At 44.8% G+C, this 23,613-nt stretch overlaps 4 protein-coding genes and 1 pseudogene across 4 annotated transcripts; 2 read left to right on the top strand and 3 right to left on the bottom strand.

The window, feature by feature from the left end:
- Window positions 1–2,110: 2,110 nt before the first annotated feature.
- On the top strand, window positions 2,111–3,032 carry LOC117865196 (mavicyanin). The gene is made up of 2 exons (XM_034749337.2): window positions 2,111–2,415; window positions 2,524–3,032. Exons 1-2 carry the CDS (start codon window positions 2,253–2,255, stop codon window positions 2,838–2,840), a joined length of 480 nt encoding a protein of 159 aa, XP_034605228.1. The 5' UTR covers window positions 2,111–2,252; the 3' UTR covers window positions 2,841–3,032.
- Window positions 3,033–3,142: 110 nt separating this feature from the next.
- On the top strand, window positions 3,143–4,460 carry LOC117865604 (mavicyanin). Its single transcript, XM_034749824.2, has 2 exons — window positions 3,143–3,810; window positions 3,932–4,460. The coding sequence occupies exons 1-2, from the start codon at window positions 3,705–3,707 to the stop codon at window positions 4,264–4,266; spliced, it is 441 nt and encodes a 146-aa protein (XP_034605715.1). The 5' UTR covers window positions 3,143–3,704; the 3' UTR covers window positions 4,267–4,460.
- Window positions 4,461–8,650: 4,190 nt separating this feature from the next.
- Window positions 8,651–11,989, bottom strand: LOC117865852 (probable protein phosphatase 2C 41). Its single transcript, XM_034750094.2, has 6 exons — window positions 11,755–11,989; window positions 11,431–11,606; window positions 10,777–11,019; window positions 10,422–10,698; window positions 9,238–9,392; window positions 8,651–9,137 (listed from the first exon to the last, which is right to left on the bottom strand). Exons 2-6 carry the CDS (start codon window positions 11,467–11,469, stop codon window positions 8,997–8,999), a joined length of 855 nt encoding a protein of 284 aa, XP_034605985.1. The 5' UTR covers window positions 11,470–11,606; window positions 11,755–11,989; the 3' UTR covers window positions 8,651–8,996.
- Window positions 11,990–12,934: 945 nt separating this feature from the next.
- Window positions 12,935–16,623, bottom strand: LOC117864854 (helicase-like transcription factor CHR28; annotated as a pseudogene).
- Window positions 16,624–16,850: 227 nt separating this feature from the next.
- Window positions 16,851–23,566, bottom strand: LOC117864259 (helicase-like transcription factor CHR28). Its single transcript, XM_034748292.2, has 11 exons — window positions 23,381–23,566; window positions 21,983–22,717; window positions 21,717–21,871; window positions 21,538–21,615; window positions 21,378–21,452; window positions 19,895–20,966; window positions 19,317–19,447; window positions 18,816–19,037; window positions 18,116–18,607; window positions 17,817–18,026; window positions 16,851–17,343 (listed from the first exon to the last, which is right to left on the bottom strand). The coding sequence occupies exons 2-11, from the start codon at window positions 22,542–22,544 to the stop codon at window positions 17,239–17,241; spliced, it is 3,102 nt and encodes a 1,033-aa protein (XP_034604183.1). The 5' UTR covers window positions 22,545–22,717; window positions 23,381–23,566; the 3' UTR covers window positions 16,851–17,238.
- Window positions 23,567–23,613: the final 47 nt, after the last annotated feature.

Genomic DNA, 23,613 nt, shown 5'->3' on the forward strand with positions numbered 1-23,613 from the left:
TTCTATTTTTCATTAGTGCATGTAATATATTAAATGTCTAATATGCCCATAGGTGATCTACATTTTCTCTCAATTTGTAATATGATTTCATATAAAATAAATATGATTAATATTACCAATAATTTTAGATTAGACTAATATTTTCGTTTTCTTTTCCTGCTTTCTTGTTCTCTTTTTTTTCTTACTTTTTTCTTTTTCCTCCCTTTCTCTTTCTTACTTATCCGCTCATCTTTCAGTCAAACAAAACAGGGCCTTCTTATCTTCTCCACTGCCCAAGCCACAAGCTATACATTGCGCGGAAAAAAATTGTGTGGGGACGGTCCCCATAGTCCTCCGCGTGAGGACCCATCTCGAATCTTTGCCGCGTGGACACCTGGGCGAATTGGCGCTCCCTGCTTCGACGCTCGCTCGCGGGTAACTCTGCTCCGCTCGGCTCTGTACAGGGAGAAACTCAGCTCGCGGAAAACCCTAATTGTCGCAGCCCCCATCCCTCTCGTCTCTCCCAAATCAGATCAGGAGGACCTCCTCCATACCGACCTCCCCTCTGACACATCCATGGCTGCCCCCTCCCTGTACTCCACTTCCTCTCCTTCCTAACCGCCAAAACTGAGTGCCCTCGTTGCCATTGTTCCATTTTGCCGCTGCACCCCTCTCCTTGTACACCTGAGCAGCAGATTGGAGAAGGACATCGTCTACAGAACTACGAGGAAGAGTCGCCCATGACCGTAGTGATGCCTGCGCCATGGTGAGGTCACGCCCTCTCTCCTTTATCATGCGGTACCTATCCGCAAGCTGAGTTTCTCCCCGTACAAAGCTGAGTCGAGCAGAGTTTCGAGCGAGTGTCGAAGCAGGAGCGCCGATTCGTCCAGGTGTCCACACGGCAAAGATTTGGAACGGGTCCTCACGCGGAAGAGTATGGGACCGTCCCCACACAATTTTTTTCCATTGCTGCAGGGCTACTGCTACCTGCACGCTGCTGCTTCTTTTCCGCCGCCCGCTGAAGCACCAGGTCGCCGGCCAACGCGCCTTCCCCAACAAGCTGGGCCCGCTCGTCGACGACACCGGCCTCTTGGACAAGCCGCTCCACGGCTCCAGGCAGAGGACCACGCGGGGAGCACGAGCTCGCCCTCTACGAGGCGTTCGCCTCCTCCCCACCGAGGTCCGGGATGGGGAGCGGCACCAGCACCGGTACCATGCCCTCGACGATCTCCTCGCGGGGCTCGAGGCACCCTCCGTCGCCGACATCAAGATTTGCTCCAGCCCCGACGGGCCGCTCCGCCGACACCGCGCCACCTCCGCCGCTGTCCGCTGCATCTGCCCGTTGGGGAGGCGAGGCCGCGAGAGTCGCCCGTGGCTCTGCCCGGCAGAGACATCATGGTTTGGCGACGCGGACGCTGGTGTCTTTTTAGAGTGGTATAGACAGAGAAACCATTCATGCATTCATGAGCTTCCTGGATAGGTGATTTCAGACGTTAGATCCTGAGTTTGTACCCAAATGTCTGCACGTGTAATGGTACTTTTTCTTAACACTGAATAACAAAACAGAGAAAGGGTCCTAGTAGCTTCTGGTCAAATTTAAATTCGTCGCATCAAAATGGTATAGTATCATAATTTTCTGTGGTTCTGATCATAATTCCAGTAGAGTAATTAATAATGCCTGGGCGTGGATATGTTCAGAACTTCAGCTCATGACTTTAAGTTTGAGGAAGGGATCAAACTGATATACTATAGATTAGTAGGGTATCCAGCATCCCCCAGTTGTCTTTTGGGCATTCGAGATGAATCAACCCGTGGAGGTAGTAAACGCAGATGCAACCTCTGCACAAGCACACATCTAGCTTGTTAATGAAAGGATAAACTCCGACCCCAACTATTTCCAATCCTATTGTATAGTACGCATAAACGAGTACAAATGCAATTTATAACTCGTCAACTGATTTCTGTTTGAACTAACCTCTACAGTGCTCATGAACCATCACAAAGACCCAATCAAACCGTTGGGTAGCATAATCCTGCCATCCTGTTGGTTGCGGAGCAAATGGGAATATGATAATGGTAGCTTCGTCGTCGTCGTCATCCAAAATCCTCAAGTCATCCAACCACCGGACGTGCAGCTCGCTCACCATATATTCGCTTGCCAGCTTCACCATTTGGCCGTGGCATTGGTGCTAGCCGTCGTCGTCGCCTGCAACCGCAAGCATCTCGCCAACTCCTCTGCTGCTTTGAGCGCCTCTTCCATAGCTTGCCCGAGAATGTCCGCGCTGGCGATGGCGAAGGCTTTGGTCGTCGCCCTCGTGGCGATAGCCGCCGTGGCCGAGCTTGCCGCCGCCAAGAACCACACGATCCAGTGGTCGGTGAGCGGGAACTACGGCGACTGGTCGGCCTCCAACGCGGTCAGCGTCGGCGACACCGTCGGTGAGCTCACGAACGGATAACCCTTGCAGTCTTAATTTGCACCTGTTCTGGCTCCGTTTTGTGTTTGCATCTGACCGTGACGCGGCGACGGACGGCGCGGGGGTGCAGTGTTCACGTACGGCCCGCCGCACACCGTGGACGAGCTGCCGTCGGAGGCGGACTACAAGGCGTGCAGCTTCGACGGCAAGCTGTCGTCGGACGACGGCGGCCGCACCGCCTTCACGTTCGACAAGGTCGGCACGAGGTACTTCGCCTGCGCGGCGGGGTCCCACTGCACCCAGGGCCAGAAGGTGGCCATCACGGTCACAGACGGCGCTTCGTCGGCGACGCCCAAGGGGAACTCGGCGGCGACCGGCGCGGCCGGGCTCGCAGCGAAGCTGGCGCTCGGCCTCGGCGTCGGAGGAGCCTTGCTTGCCGCCTTCTGATCGATCGAGATTCCTCTTCGTGTTGGTTGGGCCGTGGGTCGTTGCGCGTCCAGTAGCACGGTTGCCAACTTGCCCGCCACTTTGGCGCTTCGCAATATGTTTTTTTTTTCGAATAAGCAAGAGAATTGCGCATACGCAATATGTGTACTGTTAATTTGTTATTTGTCACTCAATGGATTGGTATTTCGATCATCCTCGCCATGTGTACAACACGGTCTCGTAGACGCGCGTAATGGCTTTGTGTTGGCAAGCGGATGGAGCGTGTAATGTGATTTAACCCAAGCTTTGGACTCGGTTAATCCACCCCCAGCTGCAACGAAATCCACGCCAAGTTGAAAACCAAACCAGGTTGCAATACCGGTGGTGATTTGTGAATCGGAAGTCGTTCAGGCGTTCTCGCGAACAAGGAACAACTGTTGTTCACTTGAAAAGATACTGGTGGGAAAGGCAAACCAACTCGAACATGGAAGAACGAGGAGAAATTCCGACCCCAATTACTTGCAATCAAATCGTTGGCAGTCGCAGAACGAGTATGTATTATGCATATACGAGTACAAATACGATGACCCGTCAACTGAGATTTCCGTTTGAACTAGCCTCTCTGTCCTAAAAGGAACTATGACAAGGACTCAATCAGAGCATCAAACCACCAGATACCGTAATGATCGTGCCATCCTGTTGATGTCAACGGAAATGGGATATTTCATGCCGCCAAGCCGCCAAAGCTCCAACTCCGTTGTCGTCGTCATCCACGATCCAGTCATCGAACCGCACACCCGACGTGCAGCTCCATAAATTCGCAGATTTCCTGACTCCTCTGCAGCAGCGAGCGCCGGCCTCTTCCATTGCTTGCTCGAGAATATAATGTCTGCGCTCGCCGCCGCCTTCGACTACACGATCCAGTGGTCGGTGGGCGGGAACTACAGCGACTGGTCGGCCACACACCCGGTCAGCGTCGGCGACACCGTCGGTGAGCTTGATCACGAATCCTGGTCTCTATGTCGGCGAATTTTTTTGGCTCTATGCTGTATCTGTCTATCTGATCGAGACGACATACGCCGGCGATGACGGCGGCATGGCGAGGTATGCAGTGTTCAAGTACGCGCCGCCGCACACCGTGGCGCAGCTGTCGTCGGAGGCGGCCTACAAGGCGTGCAACCTCGGCAGCAAGGTGTTCTTGGACAGCAGCGGCGGCACCGGCTTCACGTTCGACGAGCCCGGCACGTGGTACTTCTCGTGCGTCACGGGGTCGCACTGCGCCCGGGGCCAGAAGGTGGCAATCACGGTGACGGGCTCCAGCGTGCGAAGCCCCGCGAAGCCGGAGGGGAACTCGGCGGCGGCGCCGGTGGCCGGCGCGGCGGGGGTCGCGGTGAAGCTGGCGCTCGGACTACTCGGCGTAGGAGGAGCCTTGCTTGCTGCATTCTGAGCGCTTGGTTTTTGCTGGTGATCTGTGTGGCTGGACTTGCACCGGCCGTGCCGTTCCGTGTCCAGTAATAGCTCTTCGCAGTGTGTGTTGTGTGTAACTGTGTATCCGGATTCCTGATGCGTTGTGGAGTTAGGACTTGAAAATTTTCTTTTTCTGACGCTCCCGCTGTGTTGCAATTCATGAGATTGAATTTTCGTCGCAAAAGTGTCGAAATAATTGCAGTTCATGATATACATGTTAGAAAATCGTTATGCTTTGGCGGGTAATTAGTCAAATTCGTTCAAACTTTTATAGTACAGCAGACTAGGTGGAACCGTGGAAGACGAAGCGCTACCGACGCTACCGTCTCCTCGGCGCCTCGGCCCGCGAGGCTTTCTTGGAACTTGGAAGGCGGAAAGAGCAGCGCTGCGCTACCTTCCGCTTATAAAGGGGCGACGCCGCGCGCAACCGGTGCGAGCACAGGAGTACTTGAGGAGATGCCGGTGCCGCCCCACATCGCGGTCGAAGCGCGCCAGATTCCAGAGCCGCTTCCCTCCGCGGCCGGAGGCGCCCAGCAGCGAGCCAAGCGCCGCCCCCGACGCCGCGCCCTTGCCAGCTCGCCCGGACTTCGTCGCCGCCGCCGCCGCCTGTAAGCTGAGATGTCGGTAGTGGAAATGTTAGTGATGGATACCGTGTGCCGCTGCCGCCGTGCCGGCATAAACTGTCACTCATGTCGCTTACACGATCATCCCGTTCCTTGCATGTTGTAGTGAAACTGTCAGGTGATGCCAGTGCCAATGGCGGCCAGCAGCGGCAGATCCAGTTGGCGGGCTTCGGCGCAAGCCCCAACCACAGCATACGGTTCCATGCGAAAGAAATGGAGGGGAAGGACGAGGACGAGGACGACGAAGGGGACTTTTTTTCTCCTCACGAGAGAGCTGCATACCAAGAATACCTCCGGGTACAGGACCTCTGGGCTCTTGTTAATCTAGTTGGCGCACACAAATTGCCGCCACGGAGCAGTAGTTTTTTTTAGCATATGAATTATCAATGCTAGGTGGCCATCAGAGAAGATAAAGCTGTAGGAGATGAATCACTAAAACGTTGTCTGCCTGAATTGTCACGCAGTGCATCGTTAGGGAGTGCATAGGTAGGGAGTGCGGGGAAGGAGGAGAAGAAGATGTTCCTGACGACGGCATGACAGTGTCACTCTTGAAGCACCAGGTAGATCTAGTCAGTCGCTATGCTTTTATTTCTTTTGTTCATTCCTGATGCCCTGCTCATTGGCATGTACACTTCCCGTGGTGATCTCAAAGAAAAAGGCATCATCTTGGATGCGTTTCCGGGAGAAAAGTCCACATTGCGCCGGTGGAATTCTGGCGGACGAACAGGTCATTTCTGATTTGTTTGTTTCCAGCTTACCACAATATTAGTAGCGCAACAATGTTAATTAGCAGCTATGAATGATTGCCCTGCTCTTGCACTGGCCACACCGGGAGTTATCCCTGCTGTACCTGTAACAGGGCCTTGGGAAGACAATTACATCGATCGCCCTTATCCTCAAGGAGATGCCTCAGCAGTCTAAGTTCAAGTCTTCCGCACCCTTGAGATCCAGCGGCATGCCGGCAGGAGGAACGCTTGTGGTTTGCCCCAAAAGCATTCTTCTGCAATGGGAAGATGAATTTGCTCGGAGGGTCACAAAGGGTGCTAAGTTGTCTGTCTTGGTTCATCATGGAGCTTCAAGGACTGTAGACCCAGAAGAGCTGGCAAAGGCTGATGTCGTCCTCGCCACGTACGGAGCCGTGCGCAACGATCACCCCATTGACGAGGTAGAATGGTTCAGAATTGTGCTTGATGAAGCTCATACTATAAGAAATCCATCGTCTGAAAATGCGGAAGCTTGCTGGGGACTGGAAGCGGAAAGGAGATGGTGTCTATCAGGAACACCCATGCAAGGCAAGATGGAACATCTGAACAGCTACTTGCGCTTCTTGGGATTCGAACCTTATTCTAATAACATCCGGTTCAGCTCTTTGTTGGAGACGAAAACTGATGCTAATGCAAGTCTTGTCCGTGAGAAACGTGAAGATGCAAGTCTACGCCACATTAAAGGTGAAACAGTCTTTTTTTACTGAACATGTACATATGTCTGCAGTTTTGTATATTAATATTGTACCATCTACCATCTCCCCTATGGAGCATTCCGGTCTACCTATACACATTCTGCTTTCCTATGGACTAAGCATGGTATAGATGATTACATGAACCTCACCAGTTTCTCAGCTGGTCTTTAAGCTCCAAATATGTTTTTTTTTCCTCCCTCACAATACAAAATAGATCATAATGCTGGAAAAACTGGAGAGGGCATTGTTGAAGTCGCCTATTTTGTTAATACTTTGATACTATGCACGTATTGATTTTGTATGTGTATCGTTAATGCAATGTGCTCATCGGGTACCTATGGCTGTATCTTGGTTCTTTTCTGGTTTTGTTGTCCCTGGCATTGATGTACTTCTGAACTGTTTACGTATAGAAACACTCATTGACGAAGAGCCAATCACAAAGATACCACCAAAGATTATTCATATGAGGGAAATATGTTTCACCCCTGAGGAGCTAGATCTCTATTGGTGTATTATAAAATGCCGTCGGCAAAAGGTCAAGGTAGGTTTCGAGTTTTTACGCCTTCACATTCACTATAATCTTTCAAATAAGTGCCCTTTTTAACGTTTAATCTGTCAAAGCAAGTTTCCATTATCCAGAATTTAGGAAATCAAATGTATCTGATTTGGTGTTCATACTACAGAAATATTATTTTTTGAAGAACACAAGAAGGAGCAATTGGATAAAAGACACTCCGGAAACACCTTCAGCACTGCTGGCAAAACTTCAAAAGGCTTGTAACCATCCTTCTCTTGCGTACATTGGAAGGAAGGATCTTAGAAAGCTATGTTCTAAAATCTTTGAGGACAGTTATGTATCCTCTAAGATCAAGGCAATTATGGATATACTCAACTCCATTGTTAACGGACAGGCCGTTATTGAGAGTGATAATGCTATGGAATCAGGTTCAAGTGAAACAGCTCCTGAGAAGGCGCTGATCTTCTCTCGCTTCACTGAAGTGTTGGACTTGCTGGAGCTTCAACTGATTGGTCATCATATACAATTCAGGAGGTTAGATGGGGGGATGGAAGTCAAACCGAGAAAAAAAGCAGTGAGAGACTTTGACACAAACCCAGAGGTTTGTAAGTACCTGAATTTTGCATTTGCTTAGTTAGGCCCCATTTGGAACAGTGAACTACTTTACCATGTTCCAGTAAAATTCCTGTGTTCTGAAGAGGCCTTAACTGTTACCTATAGATATTCTACCAATATAACTGATGTCGAGATTCATTTCGGATATTTAGGTGAGAGTACTTCTATTGTCTCTGGAGGCCGCCAGTCTTGGTCTGAACCTGACTGCCGCTTCCCATGTGATCATGGTTCATCCTTGGTGGAACCCTTTTGTAGAGAAACAGGTGATTGATAGAGCACACAGAATTGGTCAGACCCATCCTGTAAATGTGTACCGCTTGTTCACTAAATGCACGGTTGAAGAACGCATTCTAAATCTACAGGTACATATATACTGCCTTCTTCTGATATTGTCACTTCGAAATCATGAGCTTTTATACTACTCACAAGGCATGTGTTTCCTCTATTAGTTATGTCAATAACTCGATATAGACACATAGCAAACCTTGCAATGACATTGTGAGAGCAAAATGTTGATTGTTAAGTGTAGTTGGCAATCACAAAACCAGTTTATATTCTTGACGAACCGTGGTCCTAGTTACATTCCTTCCGCAACTCAGTCGCCATCGTGCCCTCTTAGCTCATGCAGCGATCGGAGACTAGCAGCTGAACAAGGCGCTTCCTGTGCCGGTGCTTTCAGGGGGCCGCGCCACGCCGACGAGCTCCGCGAGGTGCAGTGTCATCGCCTTCTACCTCTAGGCCCTTCTCGTCAGCTATATCGACGCCACATTCAACATGGCCTCTATCAGAAAATGAGAACACCTCAGCAGTTACGAAGATTTTACTGTGTTTTTGGTGTGCAATTGAAAGTGCAGACAGTATAAATGATCTTAATTACTAGTTCTTAGTACGAGTTATGCCTGAATTTCACGCAGTTAGTTATTTATTATAGCGGCGTGAGAATTATCCCATCGAGCTTCTGTTGAGATCTCAGTTTGCAGCTCCTTTCGTAGGTTTTAGAAGACCATTATATCGAGAATCTTCACAAGTTCCTATCCATTTCCTTCATGATTTTCCAAACTTCCACGCAGAATGAAGATCCAGTTCTTTCCTGTTTCACCTCATTAGGATTTAATTTAGTAGAACACGCCTGTACAACCTTCCGATCATATAACCTTGCAAGTTGCAATTCTTTCTTTTAGAACTAATCCAAATTTCTGCTCAATCTACTCTCATAAATTCACAATGGAGCACGGTAAACTTCCAATATCTGCAACCATTATTTACAAATGATAGCTATATTTAGATAGCTCTCGGGCCTTCACACCTGTACCTTTGAAATTGCCAAGCCAAACAATCCTAGAATACATTTATCTATGAACTTACACTGGAGCCAACAAATCATTTACACCAACGCCCCCTGTAATTATTCATCCATTGGATTACCACTACCGTCGGCCTAATTTACTCCTTCTCTGCTCTTGATGAAAATCCTCCGTCAGTCGCCTGCAATCCATTTACGCCTTGAACCGAACAACAATACATGATATGTCATCTTTACTCTCTCTTTTTAGCGCAGCGGCAGTTAATTGCCTGGCAGCTGCATATGGATCCTTGTACCTTTTGGCCAAATCGACAACCTCCTGATTGTTCATAACCTGTCACGGTCAATAAAAGCAAAAGTATTAAGAATGCAGCCATGGATATGCTTCTGATCTTATTCTGGCCATTTGGAAATTTCGAAATAACAACCCACACCTTCCAAAGGCCGTCACTCGCGAGGACAAGTAGCTCCGCCGTGTGATCTATGTCTTCGACTTTTATATCGGGCTCTGATCTCAATAGTGATTTTAGATTCCTGTCTCCAAAAGCTCTGGAGACAGCCAACTGACCGCATACTCGGGGAACATCTCCTGAAATTTACAGTGTTAGATTCAATATGCTGTAAACAAGAACTTTAAAATCACACAGTTCTGCCTATTTTCAAAGGTGCATATTACTGCTTAATTGCTTATCTAGAGTTACTAAAGGATAAGAATTACAATGGAGTTTCCAAAAGAAGAATATCTGATCTTCCTGCAATAATGATTATACTGGAAGCTAAAACATATGGTAGCTTTTCATTTTTTTTTCTAGGTAAAATGATATATGAGTTCAGCTATTATCCCCAAATATTAATGCTGTTTCAGTAACCAATGAGTTGAGCGCACACAGATGTCATAGGCCTCTAGTATACCATCTACCCCCAGAATTTGTTCTGCTGCAATTTACCAGCCCCCACAAAAAAAACTAGGAACCTTTCAGCCTTTTGAACACTAATCCTGTTTAGGGAAAAAATTTTGGACCAGTATTTCTACTTTAAGAATATAACACTACACTTAGGATTTAGAACTCCTTAAAATTAGCTAGTATGTGTCAGTGCTAAAATTAGTTTTTCAATCTCAAATGATTCCTTCTGGTAACCACACAAGAATTACTTTTGAACCTTAAGAGAAAGTGCAGACATTGATTACTGCCATACTTCAGATATTTTGACGTGCAATGCATCATGAAGCTGTTAGCAGCATCCTTTTTGTTACAAAACGAGTGCTTTTATTAAATATGACTTGCTACATTGAATTTACAGCAAAACTTACTTCTAACCATCTCAATAATAAGTTAACCACATGTTGTTGTACGATAAACATTTGCATATGACTTGTTGTAAAGATTAAAATAAAGTAATCATGTCACTGAACTTGGCTTGTAGGCACCTGTTGCATTTTCCCATACCTAAAAGCCTTTTACTAAGATACCATCAAAAATAATTACTGAGATTGTGCATTTGAGATGTTTAAATGCTCTGAATGAGACCAGTGAACCAAACATTGAAAAATTGACCAGGCACCCCAATCATTTAAATCAAGGTACCGTGCTTAAAGAGTAAAAAATTGAGGGCACACCTGGCATATTCGAAACAAAGCCACCCCTATTTTCAATTACGCTGCGCTCAACATTCGGATCATGGTCTATTGACATCTGTATGGGCTCACCACCTTTCAAAAGAACGGCTCTTGAATCCCCGACATTAGCTACCCATAACTTCCTGCCGTTTACAAGAATGGCAGTTACAGCAGTGGAGCCACCTTGTCCCAAATTCGGAGTATGCGACAAAATAGCTTGGTCTGTTTTTTCATAAGCTTTTGTGATTGCTCTATCTGTATGTGTCCAAAACTCTTCCTAAAACAGCCCGATAAGAATAAGATCACCACACTGCTGGCGAATTAATCCTCATTGAAAAAAAAGCTAAAAACTTACTTCTTTCAAAATATTTGGAAACAAGTTCTTCTGTAAATACGCGGGAACGGTATCTCCTAGATGGCCGTCAAAAATAGCAAAAAGACCAAGCTCGTTTCCCTTCACATCGACAAGATCGGCGACATGATAGTCCTCCATCGGATGATTCGTCATCCCTCTTACAAGATTATAGCCATAACAGACCTTGACCTGCCCCTGACAGCCTTTCCCTTTACCAGATGCTGTCGAACCATGTCCGGTGAACTGTATCGAAGCAGAATAATCAGCACGAGTGATGTGGTTGGAGTGTTAACATGAGATAGATGGCAATTGTTAGAGCTCCGGGTGGAGGGTGAAGAATTAGTGATGATATTGTGTTCCAACAAGCAAATAGTACTTCCTCCGTCCCAAATTATAGGTCGTTTTGGCTTTTCTAAATTCATAGCTATTGCTATGCATCTAGACATAGCGTATATATATATATGTGAATAGCAAAATCTATGAATCTAAAAATGTTAAAACAACTTATAATTTGGGACGGAGGTAGTAGTGATTAGTGATTACTAGTACCACAAAAAATACATAATTAATTGACAAAATCTTCAGAACAATTCCATAGATGCTAGTATATGGCGAAAAACATTTACAAAGCATGTGCCAGCAGAAACGGATTACCTCCGAGCAACTGGCGCCGAAGCAGCATAACCTTGCCATATCTTGGTAATTCCCTCTCAGTTCCAATCCAGGAACTGAAATTTTAAAAATAAAACAAAAAGGAGAGGGCGAATTCGCAAGTACCCACAGCCACCGAGACACCTCTATTGGGACCAGGAGCTGAGCCCGTACAGGACCTGGGTGTACAGCCGATAAATTTTACAAGAAAAACTCGAAGTCAGATACAGATAGAGCATCAGGCTTAATTACGCATAGTCAGATCCGGTTACAAACAAGCTTAATTAGGGTTGGGGTGCTCGGTTTCGCACAGCCGGGCGGGCATACCTGGTGCGCGGGTGCTCGTCGCCGGCGAAGACCCGGCGCAGGGCGGCGGCCTAGTCGTGGCCGCAAGGAAGAAAGCCAAGAAAGGCGGGCGGGAGGGAGGAGAGAGTGGAGGGGGACAGCAGGGAGGTGAGGTGGGTCGAGGATTGCAGTTGCAGGTCGCCACTGGTGGTGGCGCAGGAGTCGTCGCCCAGCCGTCGCCGCTAGGTGTGCGGGTGGCTTGGAACGGGTCAACCCAAAAGTACTAGTTTGACCCTGACGCACTCACTAGCCAACAAACCTTATTTATTCTGGGTCTCGGGTCGGGTTGGCCCTGCCCCTGACCCGACCAGATGATCCAACGGGTACCCAAACCACAGCCCAACGGAACTGCCGCTGCGGCTGCGATGATTCTCCACACGCGAGCTTCAGTTTGGGAGTTTCAGAGAGACGATACAGCGTGTGAGCAGAGCACTACTCTCCTGCGTGCCACAAGGCAGGGAACTCAGCCATCTGCTCCACCGTTGACATACGCCAGAGCCACTTCGCGTTTTGTATGTCGTCACAGACAGAGTTACTCTTGCGCCAAGCCAGCTTGTATAAGGATGGTGCAAAGTCTCTATGTTGCATTTTATTGCTTCGTGTCGTGTGGTAGTTGTTTGTTGCATTTTGTTGCTTCGTGTCGTGTGGTAGTTGTTTGTGTGTTTTTTAAATGTTTCTTTTTCTTTGGTCCTTTGTGCTCTCGTGCTGATCAAGCTCTGCTTGGCTTCATCGTATTGTGTCTGTAAACTGCTTTCTTTCAAGGTACTTAGACACTCTATCTAAAAAAAGTCTCTATGTGCTTGCCCATTTAACCATGAGCACTGCCAGAACTTAGACGTCTTGCCATCACTAACTGTGACCCTTGTGAGCACAACTCCACGGACACGACCAACAAAGTTTTCCATAGCATCTATGACAAGATCACACACAAATAGCAAGCAAAACACCATGCTCTAATTCATTTGTTCAACAACCTGGTGCAATGCATAAGTGGGCTTCAGCTAAGCATCAACCATGATGACCTTGAACTACACAACTTCAGGTCCATAACTAGCAAAGTTATTGGACTGTAATAATCATTGGTAACCTATAGCCTGCATATTTATCGTTGCAATAAATATTCATGACCTAGTAAGGATCCTTGCATTTTTACATGGTTCCATCATATCTTGAAAAGATATTTGAGATCCTCTACAGTAAGCCGAGTCGCTGCAATGCCATCGGATTGGTCCTCGCCCAATGCAGATTGGACCATCTTCCCTTTTCCCTCCTGGCAAAACAAAGAGTACACATTTCATCATCAGTTTGTAAAATGGTATATCTGCACTAAACAGATTTTATCACTACTCCACTGTTATGCTCTGTTTGATATTTTTAAAACCCTGAGCCAATTACTTTGCTTTTTTACTTTATTAGATCACTAGTTTTGATAAACTCTGATATAATAAAGTATTTTTTTACTGAAAAATCTGGTGATGTACTTTCATGCACTGAAGTTTGACATTTTATAAGCACGTTAATTTGTTCAAAGTTTGTAATGTTTAATCACCACATTGTAAAATACAGATAAAAATGAATTAAGGAAGGAGCGCTAGGAGACTACATGAAACTGAATATTACCTGCAGTGATAAAATGCGGTCTTCCACTGTGTCTTTGATGGTTAAACGGGAGACAGTCACAGGACGGATCTGTCCGATCCTATGTGCCCTATCAACTGCCTGGTCCTCAGCTGAGGGATTCCACCAAGGATCAAGCATGATCACACGGCAAGCGGCTACCATGTTCAGACCAAGATTGCCAGCCTTCGGTGACATAATAATCACTCCCACCTGAAGAATGAAAATGGATTACTTTGTCAAACTTAAAAAGGTAAATAATTAGCAGTGGAAACGGAAAAAAAAAAGAGAGTAGAAGGCAAGAAACGAACCTCTGGGTCAGTATTAAACTCTTTCACTGCTCTTTCTCTTGCGTTCAGAGGCATGGACCCGTCTAGCCTCCTGAACTCAATATTGTTGCAGCTCAGTGAATGCTCTAGCAAGTCCAGCATGCCAGTCCACTGGGTTGATGATCGACTTGAGTATGTTGATGGTGGCCCGGATTTTCGAAGAGCCGTAACTACTTTCACAGATAGAGAATGGTTGGTCCTCAGATGTGAAGGAACTTGTTGCATCAGACTCCAGCTTAGGCCAGAGAACGAACTTCAAAGCATAAGCTAATAAAAGAGATTCGGGGCTTATTGCCTTTCCGCAATGTGGAGGAGCGGGGCAGACCTTCTCTTCAACCTCCTTATTTATTAAATTATCATGTACACAGTCACGGCAGAAAACATGACCACATGTTGCAACAACAGCTTTCACTGGTGGTTCCTACAGAAACAAAGACACTATTGGCAAATTGCAAGAACAAAATAATACCGAGAATAAGTGAGCTTGCAGTTATTCCAAGGCGACAAAATTTGCATGTACGAATCTGAGTGAACTATTTGCTTACACTGCACATGGTACATTTTGCAGCACCTTTTTCCATATTTTCAAGCACATTTGCCGCTACTTCCACAGGAAGTTCCTTTGCCAATCCTAGAGAGTGGTCAAATGATTGTTTCCCCTTAAGAAGGAAAGGGTGGTTACAAGCCTGCCTAAGTTGAGACAGCAACGCCAGGATGTGCACATAGTTTTTCTGCATGTACTCTTTAGAGCGTCCCTGTAAAATGAACTCAACATGCAAGCATCAGGTATTGCACACTGAAATTTCAGTGCAACTGAAACTTAGTTTGGAAACAGAAATTTGAACTGAACATGTAGAATCAATTTTAACCTAAATGTGAACTGCATGCGAAACCTATCTTTCATAAAGTTAATGTGGGCAACTAGCTCATGCTCATCAACACTTCATCTTCCATAACTCATGTTCATGTGGACTGCTATTCTGACGTAAGTACGTAACCTTGCTGGACTGAAACATTTATCATGTAAGACAACACAGGATGGGGGAAAACTACTGACTACTTATTGAAAGAATATAGTAGAGTATGTAGACTGGCAATTACCCTTAACTTTTGACGAGAGTTTTCTTCAAGATATAAATAGAAAGCTCGCTCCTCCTTGGTGCAATCTATTTTACTCAACTGAATTGTCTTTGGTGGTATTTTTATGATTGGCTCGCCATCAAGGAGCATTTCTATATGGAAAGAGTTCAAACTTAGATCAATGAAAAAACTATCACAACCAGAAATGAACCAAGTAATCGCCAACTATGCTGAAAACTTTTAAAAGTTAGGGTGCAGAACATGATGGGATTTCCTTCACCAAAACAAAGTACCAGACACACACAGTATCCATGATAATGGCACCACTCAAATTAATCTACCGTGAGTAACCATGTCGAGGAAAGTCACCCGATAATGGCACCACCACCAGTCCACCACCACCATACATAGTGAAACTGGCACCGGCGGCTTACCTCGTCGTCAAAGGAGCGGTCGGAGGAGTCCGGCGGCCGGCGCGGTTGCAGACTGGGGACAGTTCGAACGGGCGGAATTTCGATGATGGAGAGTGATCGGTGAATGGTGATCGATCGAGGTATTTGTTGGCGGCGTGGGGTACCGTTGGACGAGACGATTTGAATCGGAAAATTGAAACGGGAATGCGGCGGCCGAGAACCGGGAAACCAACCAAGGAAACTTGGAGCCTTGAAGGGTGATGAGGTGTGATCGCGGCGGGTCACCCTGATCAGATCGTATTTGCCAGCGCGTACGCTGCCACGGTGGCTAAAAATTTGGTGTTCATATTCTTTTTTAGACGATGGAATGCGAAAATTTTGTTCTGAGATGCAACGAGCACGAACACGACACGCGCTTGTAACAGTTGAAGTTTCTTTTCTTTTGAGACCAGGGAGTTCGTTCATTGATCAAGAGCATGGTTACAATCTGACTCGAGGTATCGATGTACGCATGACGGGGCTTGGTGCCACTCGCCCATCACACACACTAGAAACCTGCTTGGCCAGCACATGAGCTACCAAGTTACAAACTCTACTAGCATATACACAAAGAGAAGCTAACTAGAGAGTTACAAAGCTCTTGAATCTCCCTGAGAATCGCCGTAATTGACGATCGTTGCTCATCTTTCAACGACCACAAACGCACAAGTTCTTGGCAGTCCGTCTCAAATACCACTCTTGTGGCGCCGTGTTTCCTCGCGAGAATCAAACCATCTCTGCAGGCTGACGCTTCCATGGTTAGTGCATCCACACAGAGATCATACCATCTCGCCGAACCTCCCTGAAAACAGCCATATTGTGACTCGCAGAACAGCTCCTGTTGCTCCACTTCCATCCAGATAAAAGGCGCCATCAAAGTTACATTCGATCCAATCTTCCTCCAGTGGTTTCCATCTAGGCAACACCTTCGGCACCTGCTCTTTCTGTGGGTGGAGTAGTTGCCATAGATCATAAGCCGTATCACGCACCCGCATAACTGCTTGACGAATTGGCAGCCCGGCTTCACCATGGCGACGCCGGTTCCTCAGCATCCAAAGTGACCATATTCCACATATGATCACTGCTCTATCTTTCCTTGAGCATACATTATCCTGTAGCAAATCACTCGCCCATGAATCCGGCCGGAGACATGGTAGCTTCACTCCAGTGATCTTCTTTGCCTGCTCCCAGAACATTCTTGCCACAGTGCATTCTAACAGGACATGCCATACCAATTCTTCATCTGCCCCGCATGTTTCACAATGCGCAGTAGGTTCAATGTGTCTTACATGGAGTACCTTCCTTGCCGGCAGGTAGTCATGTAGAACACGCCACCAGAACACCTTAACTTTAGTTTCCAAACCAGTTTCCATTGCCCTTCCTCCGAACCACCTGGTTCAGACTGGTTACCTTCATGTTGGTCTCGCACGTCTTCCTGCAGCCGGTATGCCGACTTGATAGAGTAGTTGTCGTGCCTCTCCATCTCCCATGCCCAGCAATCCTCCCCTCCAGCCCTTATTGGTAACTTGAGGATTGCATTTGCGTCAACAGGAAAGAAAATGTCCCTGATAAGGCCCTGCCCGACTTGTAACAGTTGAAGTTGACTAGAGCAATTATCACACAAAAAAAGCATCTGTTCCACAATTAGCAGTTACAGGTTTCGTGTCTAGGCTAAAAAAAGAACAAAAATGCAACGATATCTATATGACATCCATGTACAAATCTTCTCCTTCGGATGGAAGAGCTCTCTCACAACTACGAAAACCAGCAGAACGCTACACTGTCCACCCACTGCAACAACAGTGCAAATGTGGGCTTGGAGCATCGGCCATTGGTGAGGTGCATAAGCATACACTACCTCAGCTTCAAAATGCCTACTTGCATAAATAACAGTGCCAGATACTACCATCAAACTCTAACCTAGCCTATGTGTTAAGATTGTCACAGAAAAAAAGTCATCAGCCCCACGAATGATTACAAGTCCGCCATCACACCATGAAGAGGTATCTGAGATCTTCATCGGTGAGTCGGGTAGCATTGCCACTGGAACCGTCCTCGCCAAAGGCAGATTGCACCATCGTTCTCTTCTTCTCCTGGGAGGGAAATATACACAATTTGTCAATAAAAACATGGAAAAGGCAGAAGACAAAAACAACAATGGTAAGATGGCCGATGAACTGATCCGCAGTGTCAGATTAATAGCATGGATAAACCTTCTAGCTAACATAGAATCATTTTGGAAACAAAGAGATCGACACTGGCATATGATGTGCATAGATAATAGCTGCTTCAATATATATTATTAGCCTCACATTCATCATCATTTCATTGTTCATTGTAGCTGCTATATCATTTCACGCCAATCATTATTTCCTAATACAAGATGTGGCACGAAATTGAAGTACTGGTGGTATTGGCTAAAAGTTGGCTGACCACCTCAAGATTACAAAACTATATTGAAATGAGAGAAACATGCATATGATATGATTAGAGGCATGTATCCTCTAATTAAAAAAAGAAAGAATACCATGATCTCGAAATGAAAATGCAGGAGCCAAAGTATTACCTGCAGAGCTAAAATGCGGTCTTCCACCGTGTCCTTTACTGTAAACCGCGAAACAGTAACAGGACGGGTCTGACCAATCCTGTGTGCTCTGTCAACAGCTTGGTCCTCAGCATAAGGATTCCACCAAGGATCAAGCATAATCACATGGCAAGCAGCTATCATATTTAGACCCAGATTGCCAGCCTTCAGTGACATAAGCATTACTCTCACCTGAAGAATGAAAATGATTATCTATATTTACCTATCAAATGTCAGCAAAAAATTACTGGATAAGAAAAGGATAGGATGCAGGAAAGTACCTTGGGATCATTTTTAAACTCGTTCACTCCTTTTTCCCTCAAGTTGAGAGACATTGCTCCATCTAGCCTCCTAAATTGTATGCCACTGCTATTCAGTGAAAGCTCCATCAAATCCAACATGCCAGTCCACTGGGAGAAGACTATTGCCTTAACAGGGGCCATCTCGCTTGGAATTGCTTCGGTAGCATCCCCCACTGTGATGATTGATTTAAGTATGTCCACTGCTTGTCGGATCTTCGAGGAGATGTAACTGCTTTCACAGATTGAATATGGTTTGTCATCCACAGTGGAACAACTAGATATTACATCAAGCTCCAACTTTGGCAAGGTACAAAGCTTTAATACTGCTGGTGTAAAAACAGATCGAACACTTAGTTTCTTCCCACAAAGTGGAGAGGGGCAGACATGTCCATTACTCGTTAAGCTCTCATGTACACACTGATAGCAGAAAACATGACCGCATGTCGTGACAACAGCATCCTCAGGTGGATCCTGCAAAATGGAGAAATCAAATTATTGTCCTGATCAAGAAGTTGTGGGCTAAGATAACATTTAAGCTAAAATCAAATAAACCAATAACTCTTTAATGCTTCGTCGCACACTGACATACATATCTCTTGTTTAACTTAATTATTTTGCTTCATAAAAAATATTCCAAAAACTGTGCATGTAACAAATTTTGAGTGATCTAATTGCTTACACTGCATATGGAACAAATTGCAGGACCTCTTTCCAGCTTTTCAAGCAAATCTGTCACTGTTTCCTTAGGAAGTTGCTTTGCCATTTCTATAGATTTAGTGTCAACAAGATCTGATTCCTGCCCCTTCAAAAGAAGAGGGTGGTCACAAGCCTGCCGAAGCCGCAACAGCAACACAAGGATGTTTGCATAATTTTCATTTATTGTTCCAGCTGCATCATATGCCTGTATCACAAAGACAACAAATAAGCATCAGACATTTCGTGCTGAAATTCTGGGCAACTGAACCTTAATTTGAAAGGGGGGAAATTATAAGCCGAAATGGGATAATTCAATATGTAAGCTATTCTTATTTGATTATAAACTGCTAGACCTAACGTCAGTAAAGTGAATGCAAATATAAGGAGCATACATCAAGTATACTGCTGAGACTAGATAAATATGATGCACCATGAATGCAAATAAAAAACAGGCATCAGATTTAAGCAATTAAGTTGAAGGTACCTTGAACTTTTGTCGAGAGCCTTCTTCAAGTGTTAAATAGAAAGCTCGCTCCTCTTGGGTGAAATCTATTTTACTCAGCTGAATTGTCTTCGGTGGTAGTTTTAAGATTGGTTCTCCATCTATTAGCGTTTCTGAACGGTTCAAGAGTATGTTAATACTAAATATCACAACTGAAAAAACTTGAAAAATAAAGATATACGCCACACAAATGGAACTCATTTTCAGAAAAACTAAAACTTGAAAAATAAAGATTTACGCCACACAAATGGAATTCATTTTCAGAAAAACTAAAACTTGAAAAATAAAGATATACGCCACACAAATGGAATTCATTTTCAGAAAAACTAAAACTTGAAAAATAAAGATATACGCCACACAAATGGAATTCGTTTTCAGAAAAACTAAGTACTGAAACACAAACAGAGTCAAAGATGCCAAACAAAGCTTCATGGTTGCAAGCCACTGCAAATTAAGTAGGGAATTAGTAAGTTTTGTAGGCAAAAGCATTAAAGCGTGGTGTAGCTAAGAAGTACAAAATGCTGACAGATATTATATATGGTTGAGTTACTTTATTTCACCTTTTGTGCGCCGCAGTAGAATTATCCTCAAGATAGCTTGAAGTTTCTTATATCCACGAACTGGATCTTTAGTAATTTCGTACTTGATCTTATCTTTAAAAGAACTAAGTTTAGAATATGGCTCATATTTCAAGAAACAGAAATAGCTGTATAGATCATCAATTTTATTTTGTATAGGTGTTCCTGATAAGCACCATCTCCTTTCTGCCATCAGTCCACAACAAGCTCTTGACACTTGAGTCCGGTAATTTTTTATTGTTTGAGCTTCATCAAGCACAACTCTGAACCATTTCACCCTGGCAAGTGGGCCACCATCTGAATTGCTAGGTTTATTTTTCTTCTTTGCCTTGCTTTGCTTTTTTGGTAGTCGTTTTCTTTTGCTGCCAGCACAAAATTCCGGATAAATTCCAGACATTTCAATGTCATATTTCTCATCATCAGAGTTTTCTTTAGGCACTTCATTTGCCACGGTCATGTATGTAGTGACAACAACATCATATTTTGCCAACTCATTTGGATCTCTAGTCCTTGAACCTCCATGATAAACCAAAACTGACAATTTAGCGCCTTCCGTGACCTTCACAGACAACTCATTAGCCCACTGCCTAAGAACACTAGCAGGGCACACCACTAATGTTCCTGCAGTTGGTCTAGTCTTGGACCTCAAGGTTGATGCAGAGGACCTCATTCTGGTCTTCTTCCTTGATTCAACTATATCAGTAGCAGCACCTGACTGACTATCACAGAGCTTAAGACTGCTGGAAACATTCAATCTTGCAGAATCATCTAGCCTTTCAAGGGGTTCAACCTTCAGTTCTTTCTTGTCCATGACAATGACCACATCATCATCACAGAGCTTAAGACTGCTGGAAACATTCAATCGTGCAGAATCATCTAGCTTTTTCAAGGGTTCAACCTTCAGTTCTTTCTTGTCCATGACAATGACCACATCATCATCATCATCAATGTTTGGGACAGCGTTTGTACAGTATGAACCAGCAGTCATGAACCTAGACTGCTTAACCTTCTCCTTCTGTATAAGGGCAATCGTTGATATTGTCTTCCCAAGACCCTGTATCATAGAAAGTTAATTGCCTGATATTTCCTCCAATCACAAATATAAGTCCATCTAAAATTTGTCCAAAGCCAAACTTTCTTTAGCTTTGACCAAAAAAATGTAAGAATAGCTTTGACCACCAATATGTAAGAACTTACATACATTGATAATATAAGGCTGATCTAAATAAATTCACCATGAAATGTGCTTTCATAATATATAACTCTTTCTATTTAAGATAATATGTAGATATTTGTTATCAGTTACACATTGAAGACTGTTGATGTCATAATGATATTTGCTGTCAGTTACACATTGAAGACTGTTGATGTCATAATGGGATTATATTTGTGACAGGAGGAAGTTTAAAGGAATCTGGCAGGAAGAATAAAAGCTACTTGAATAAGGTAGAAAAGTAAAACATACCTGATCGTCTGCCAAAATTCCACCTGAACAATGTGAACTATTCTCCTTCGAAAGCATCCAAGCTAATGCAATTTTCTTTCAAAATAAAAGAACATGAAAGTGAAGAGGGCCTCCAGAATAAGTAAAATATCTGGATAACTGAGATAAAAGAAAAGGTTACCTGATGCTTAAGCAGTGATACTGACATAACACCTTCAGGCAGATCTTCTTCCCTTTTTTCCTGAATGATATGCTGCATCTGTTTTGGGAACATTAGCATGGTTCATACAAGTATGATTAAAAAATGAATAAGAAAATGGAAAGGTGCCATGCCTATATAAATCAACCAAATATCTATACCTTCAGGGCTTCTTCATATACAGCTCTCTCATCTAAACCGAAAAGCCTTTTTTCTATGTCATCATCATCTTTTGCATCATTAACAGAAGTCCTGGGTGGCATTGGTGGAGGGAAGATCCTATGTGAACGCGAACCTCCACATACAAAGACATCATCTGACAGTTTAAGACAGCATTGTCTTAATATCCACACTTTGCACAAATATAAATCATTTTTGTAGTATTGCTCAAATCAAAATCTTTCATGGATAGTAAATGAAATGGCACCTGTTGGTATTGTAGATGAAGACATCCCATTTCCATTCGCAGTGCATCTTTGAAAACCACCAAACTTCACAGCAGGCTCTTCCTTGATTCTGTTGTCACCTAAACTTGAATGATTGGATGCAAATGATTGAGGACTGAAGTTTCCATTGGTGAAAGATTGTGGAAACTGATGTTCAACATTTGGACCATGGAAGGGTTCAGATTTTGCTGCAGAACCATATGTTATTGATAATGGAATATCCCTCTTGATATCATTACTCACCCCACTGCTCATTTCAGTGGTTGATCTATTCTCAACAGGGCTATAAGAGGATGAAGCATTTCTACTGTTAAACCAATCATCATATTCTTTTTTTGCGATCTGCCAATTATCGTATTGGTCAAGTGCTGTGCTGAGAGGAAAAAGAGGCAGTTCAAAAGGACTAACAGGATCCTCATAATCGGTATCATCTTCTCTCCATGAGTGAAACTCATTGTTGCCGTCACTATCAGAAGACAGATCAATGATGTCTCCCTCACTATCTGAACTTAAGTCAATAATGTCCATATTGCTTACAATCATGCACGTTAAATATGCTTTGTCGAATTTCTGTTATGCTTAGCTTTAATCACCAGATATTAATCAAATTAATTAACATCAACACGCTTGAGGACAGTCTCCTGCACAATGACTTGTGACTAGGAACAAATAATGCACCAGGCTTCAGTGACAGATCTCAGCAGGCAGCAGTTAGCCTGCAAGTGGCATCAAGATGGCAAACGAAATTTCAGCTACACGTGTCAGGGTTGGAAATAATGCAAATTCTAAAGTGAAACTCTAATAACAAAAAGACACTTGTACAATAAGAAATTTATTTGGCTAGTTAAGTGCAAGATGCCAGCTCCAAAGAAGTTAGCAAAATGTCTTTTTCCCCCTGTTGTTAGTCAAAAAGAAAACGAAATGAAAGGAGCCGAATTTTTGTAAGGGTCAAGACTCAATGTTCAGGCGGAGTAGATTCATCACAACAGCAACAGGAAAACTTCAGCAGATTGTTATTTCCCCTGCCAAGCATCGGTACAAACCGTGAACCTACAGAGCTACTGACGAACGTACAGAAACCAAGAAGAATCAACCAGTATAATCCCGTTAGGCAACATCTGCGGAATTCGCAAACCCAATCGAACCCACGATCGTTTAAACCTTCCCCAACTCCCGTTTCCAACCAATCCCAAAGACCTAATCGGCGCAAAGCCGCCGCATTTCCATCACAATCGGGATCAATACCGTTTAAATTTCCCGTAAATCGAAGCACTTACATCCAAAGAAACCATTATAATAAAATATATTTCCGTCCAGGAGACCAAGAGCCACAAGTCAAGAAAGACACTACGGAGAGCGAAGTCAAGCATCGTTGTTACCTGCTCCGAAATCGGCGAGTGGGCGCGGGCGGAGATCGACGGGCGACTGCACGCCGGCGCGGCGCCGGATGTTGCGGAGCACGTGGCGGCGGAATCGGCGAGAATCTATCGCGGCGAGGGGAATCCGGCGAGGCGGTTCGTGCGTGACGGCAGGCGGGCGTGCGCGACCGAGACCGGGGGAGGAGATTTGGGAGGGTGGCGCGGCGTTCGTTGCAGAGCTTTGTATGCCTGCG

The sequence above is a fragment of the Setaria viridis genome, chromosome 7 (assembly GCF_005286985.2).
Source record: "Setaria viridis chromosome 7, Setaria_viridis_v4.0, whole genome shotgun sequence".
Taxonomy (NCBI): Eukaryota; Viridiplantae; Streptophyta; class Magnoliopsida; order Poales; family Poaceae; genus Setaria; species Setaria viridis.

Excerpts from the sequence above, each read along its gene's own strand:
- LOC117865196 (XM_034749337.2), top strand. The coding sequence starts at position 2,253 with ATGTCCGCGCTGGCGATGGCGAAGGCTTTGGTCGTCGCCCTCGTGGCG. Across the intron at positions 2,416-2,523 it reads CAGCGTCGGCGACACCGTCG|TGTTCACGTACGGCCCGCCG; the intron begins GTGAGCTCACGA and ends GCGGGGGTGCAG.
- LOC117865604 (XM_034749824.2), top strand. The coding sequence starts at position 3,705 with ATGTCTGCGCTCGCCGCCGCCTTCGACTACACGATCCAGTGGTCGGTG. Across the intron at positions 3,811-3,931 it reads CAGCGTCGGCGACACCGTCG|TGTTCAAGTACGCGCCGCCG; the intron begins GTGAGCTTGATC and ends CGAGGTATGCAG.
- LOC117865852 (XM_034750094.2), bottom strand. The coding sequence starts at position 11,469 with ATGGCAAGGTTATGCTGCTTCGGCGCCAGTTGCTCGGAG. Across the intron at positions 11,020-11,430 it reads TCGGCGCCAGTTGCTCGGAG|TTCACCGGACATGGTTCGAC; the intron begins GTAATCCGTTTC and ends GCTTCGATACAG. Across the intron at positions 9,393-10,421 it reads CTTTGTTTCGAATATGCCAG|GAGATGTTCCCCGAGTATGC; the intron begins GTGTGCCCTCAA and ends TGTAAATTTCAG.
- LOC117864259 (XM_034748292.2), bottom strand. The coding sequence starts at position 22,544 with ATGATTGTAAGCAATATGGACATTATTGACTTAAGTTCAGATAGTGAG. Across the intron at positions 21,616-21,716 it reads TATATGAAGAAGCCCTGAAG|ATGCAGCATATCATTCAGGA; the intron begins GTATAGATATTT and ends TTCCCAAAACAG. Across the intron at positions 21,453-21,537 it reads TATCACTGCTTAAGCATCAG|AAAATTGCATTAGCTTGGAT; the intron begins GTAACCTTTTCT and ends TTATTTTGAAAG.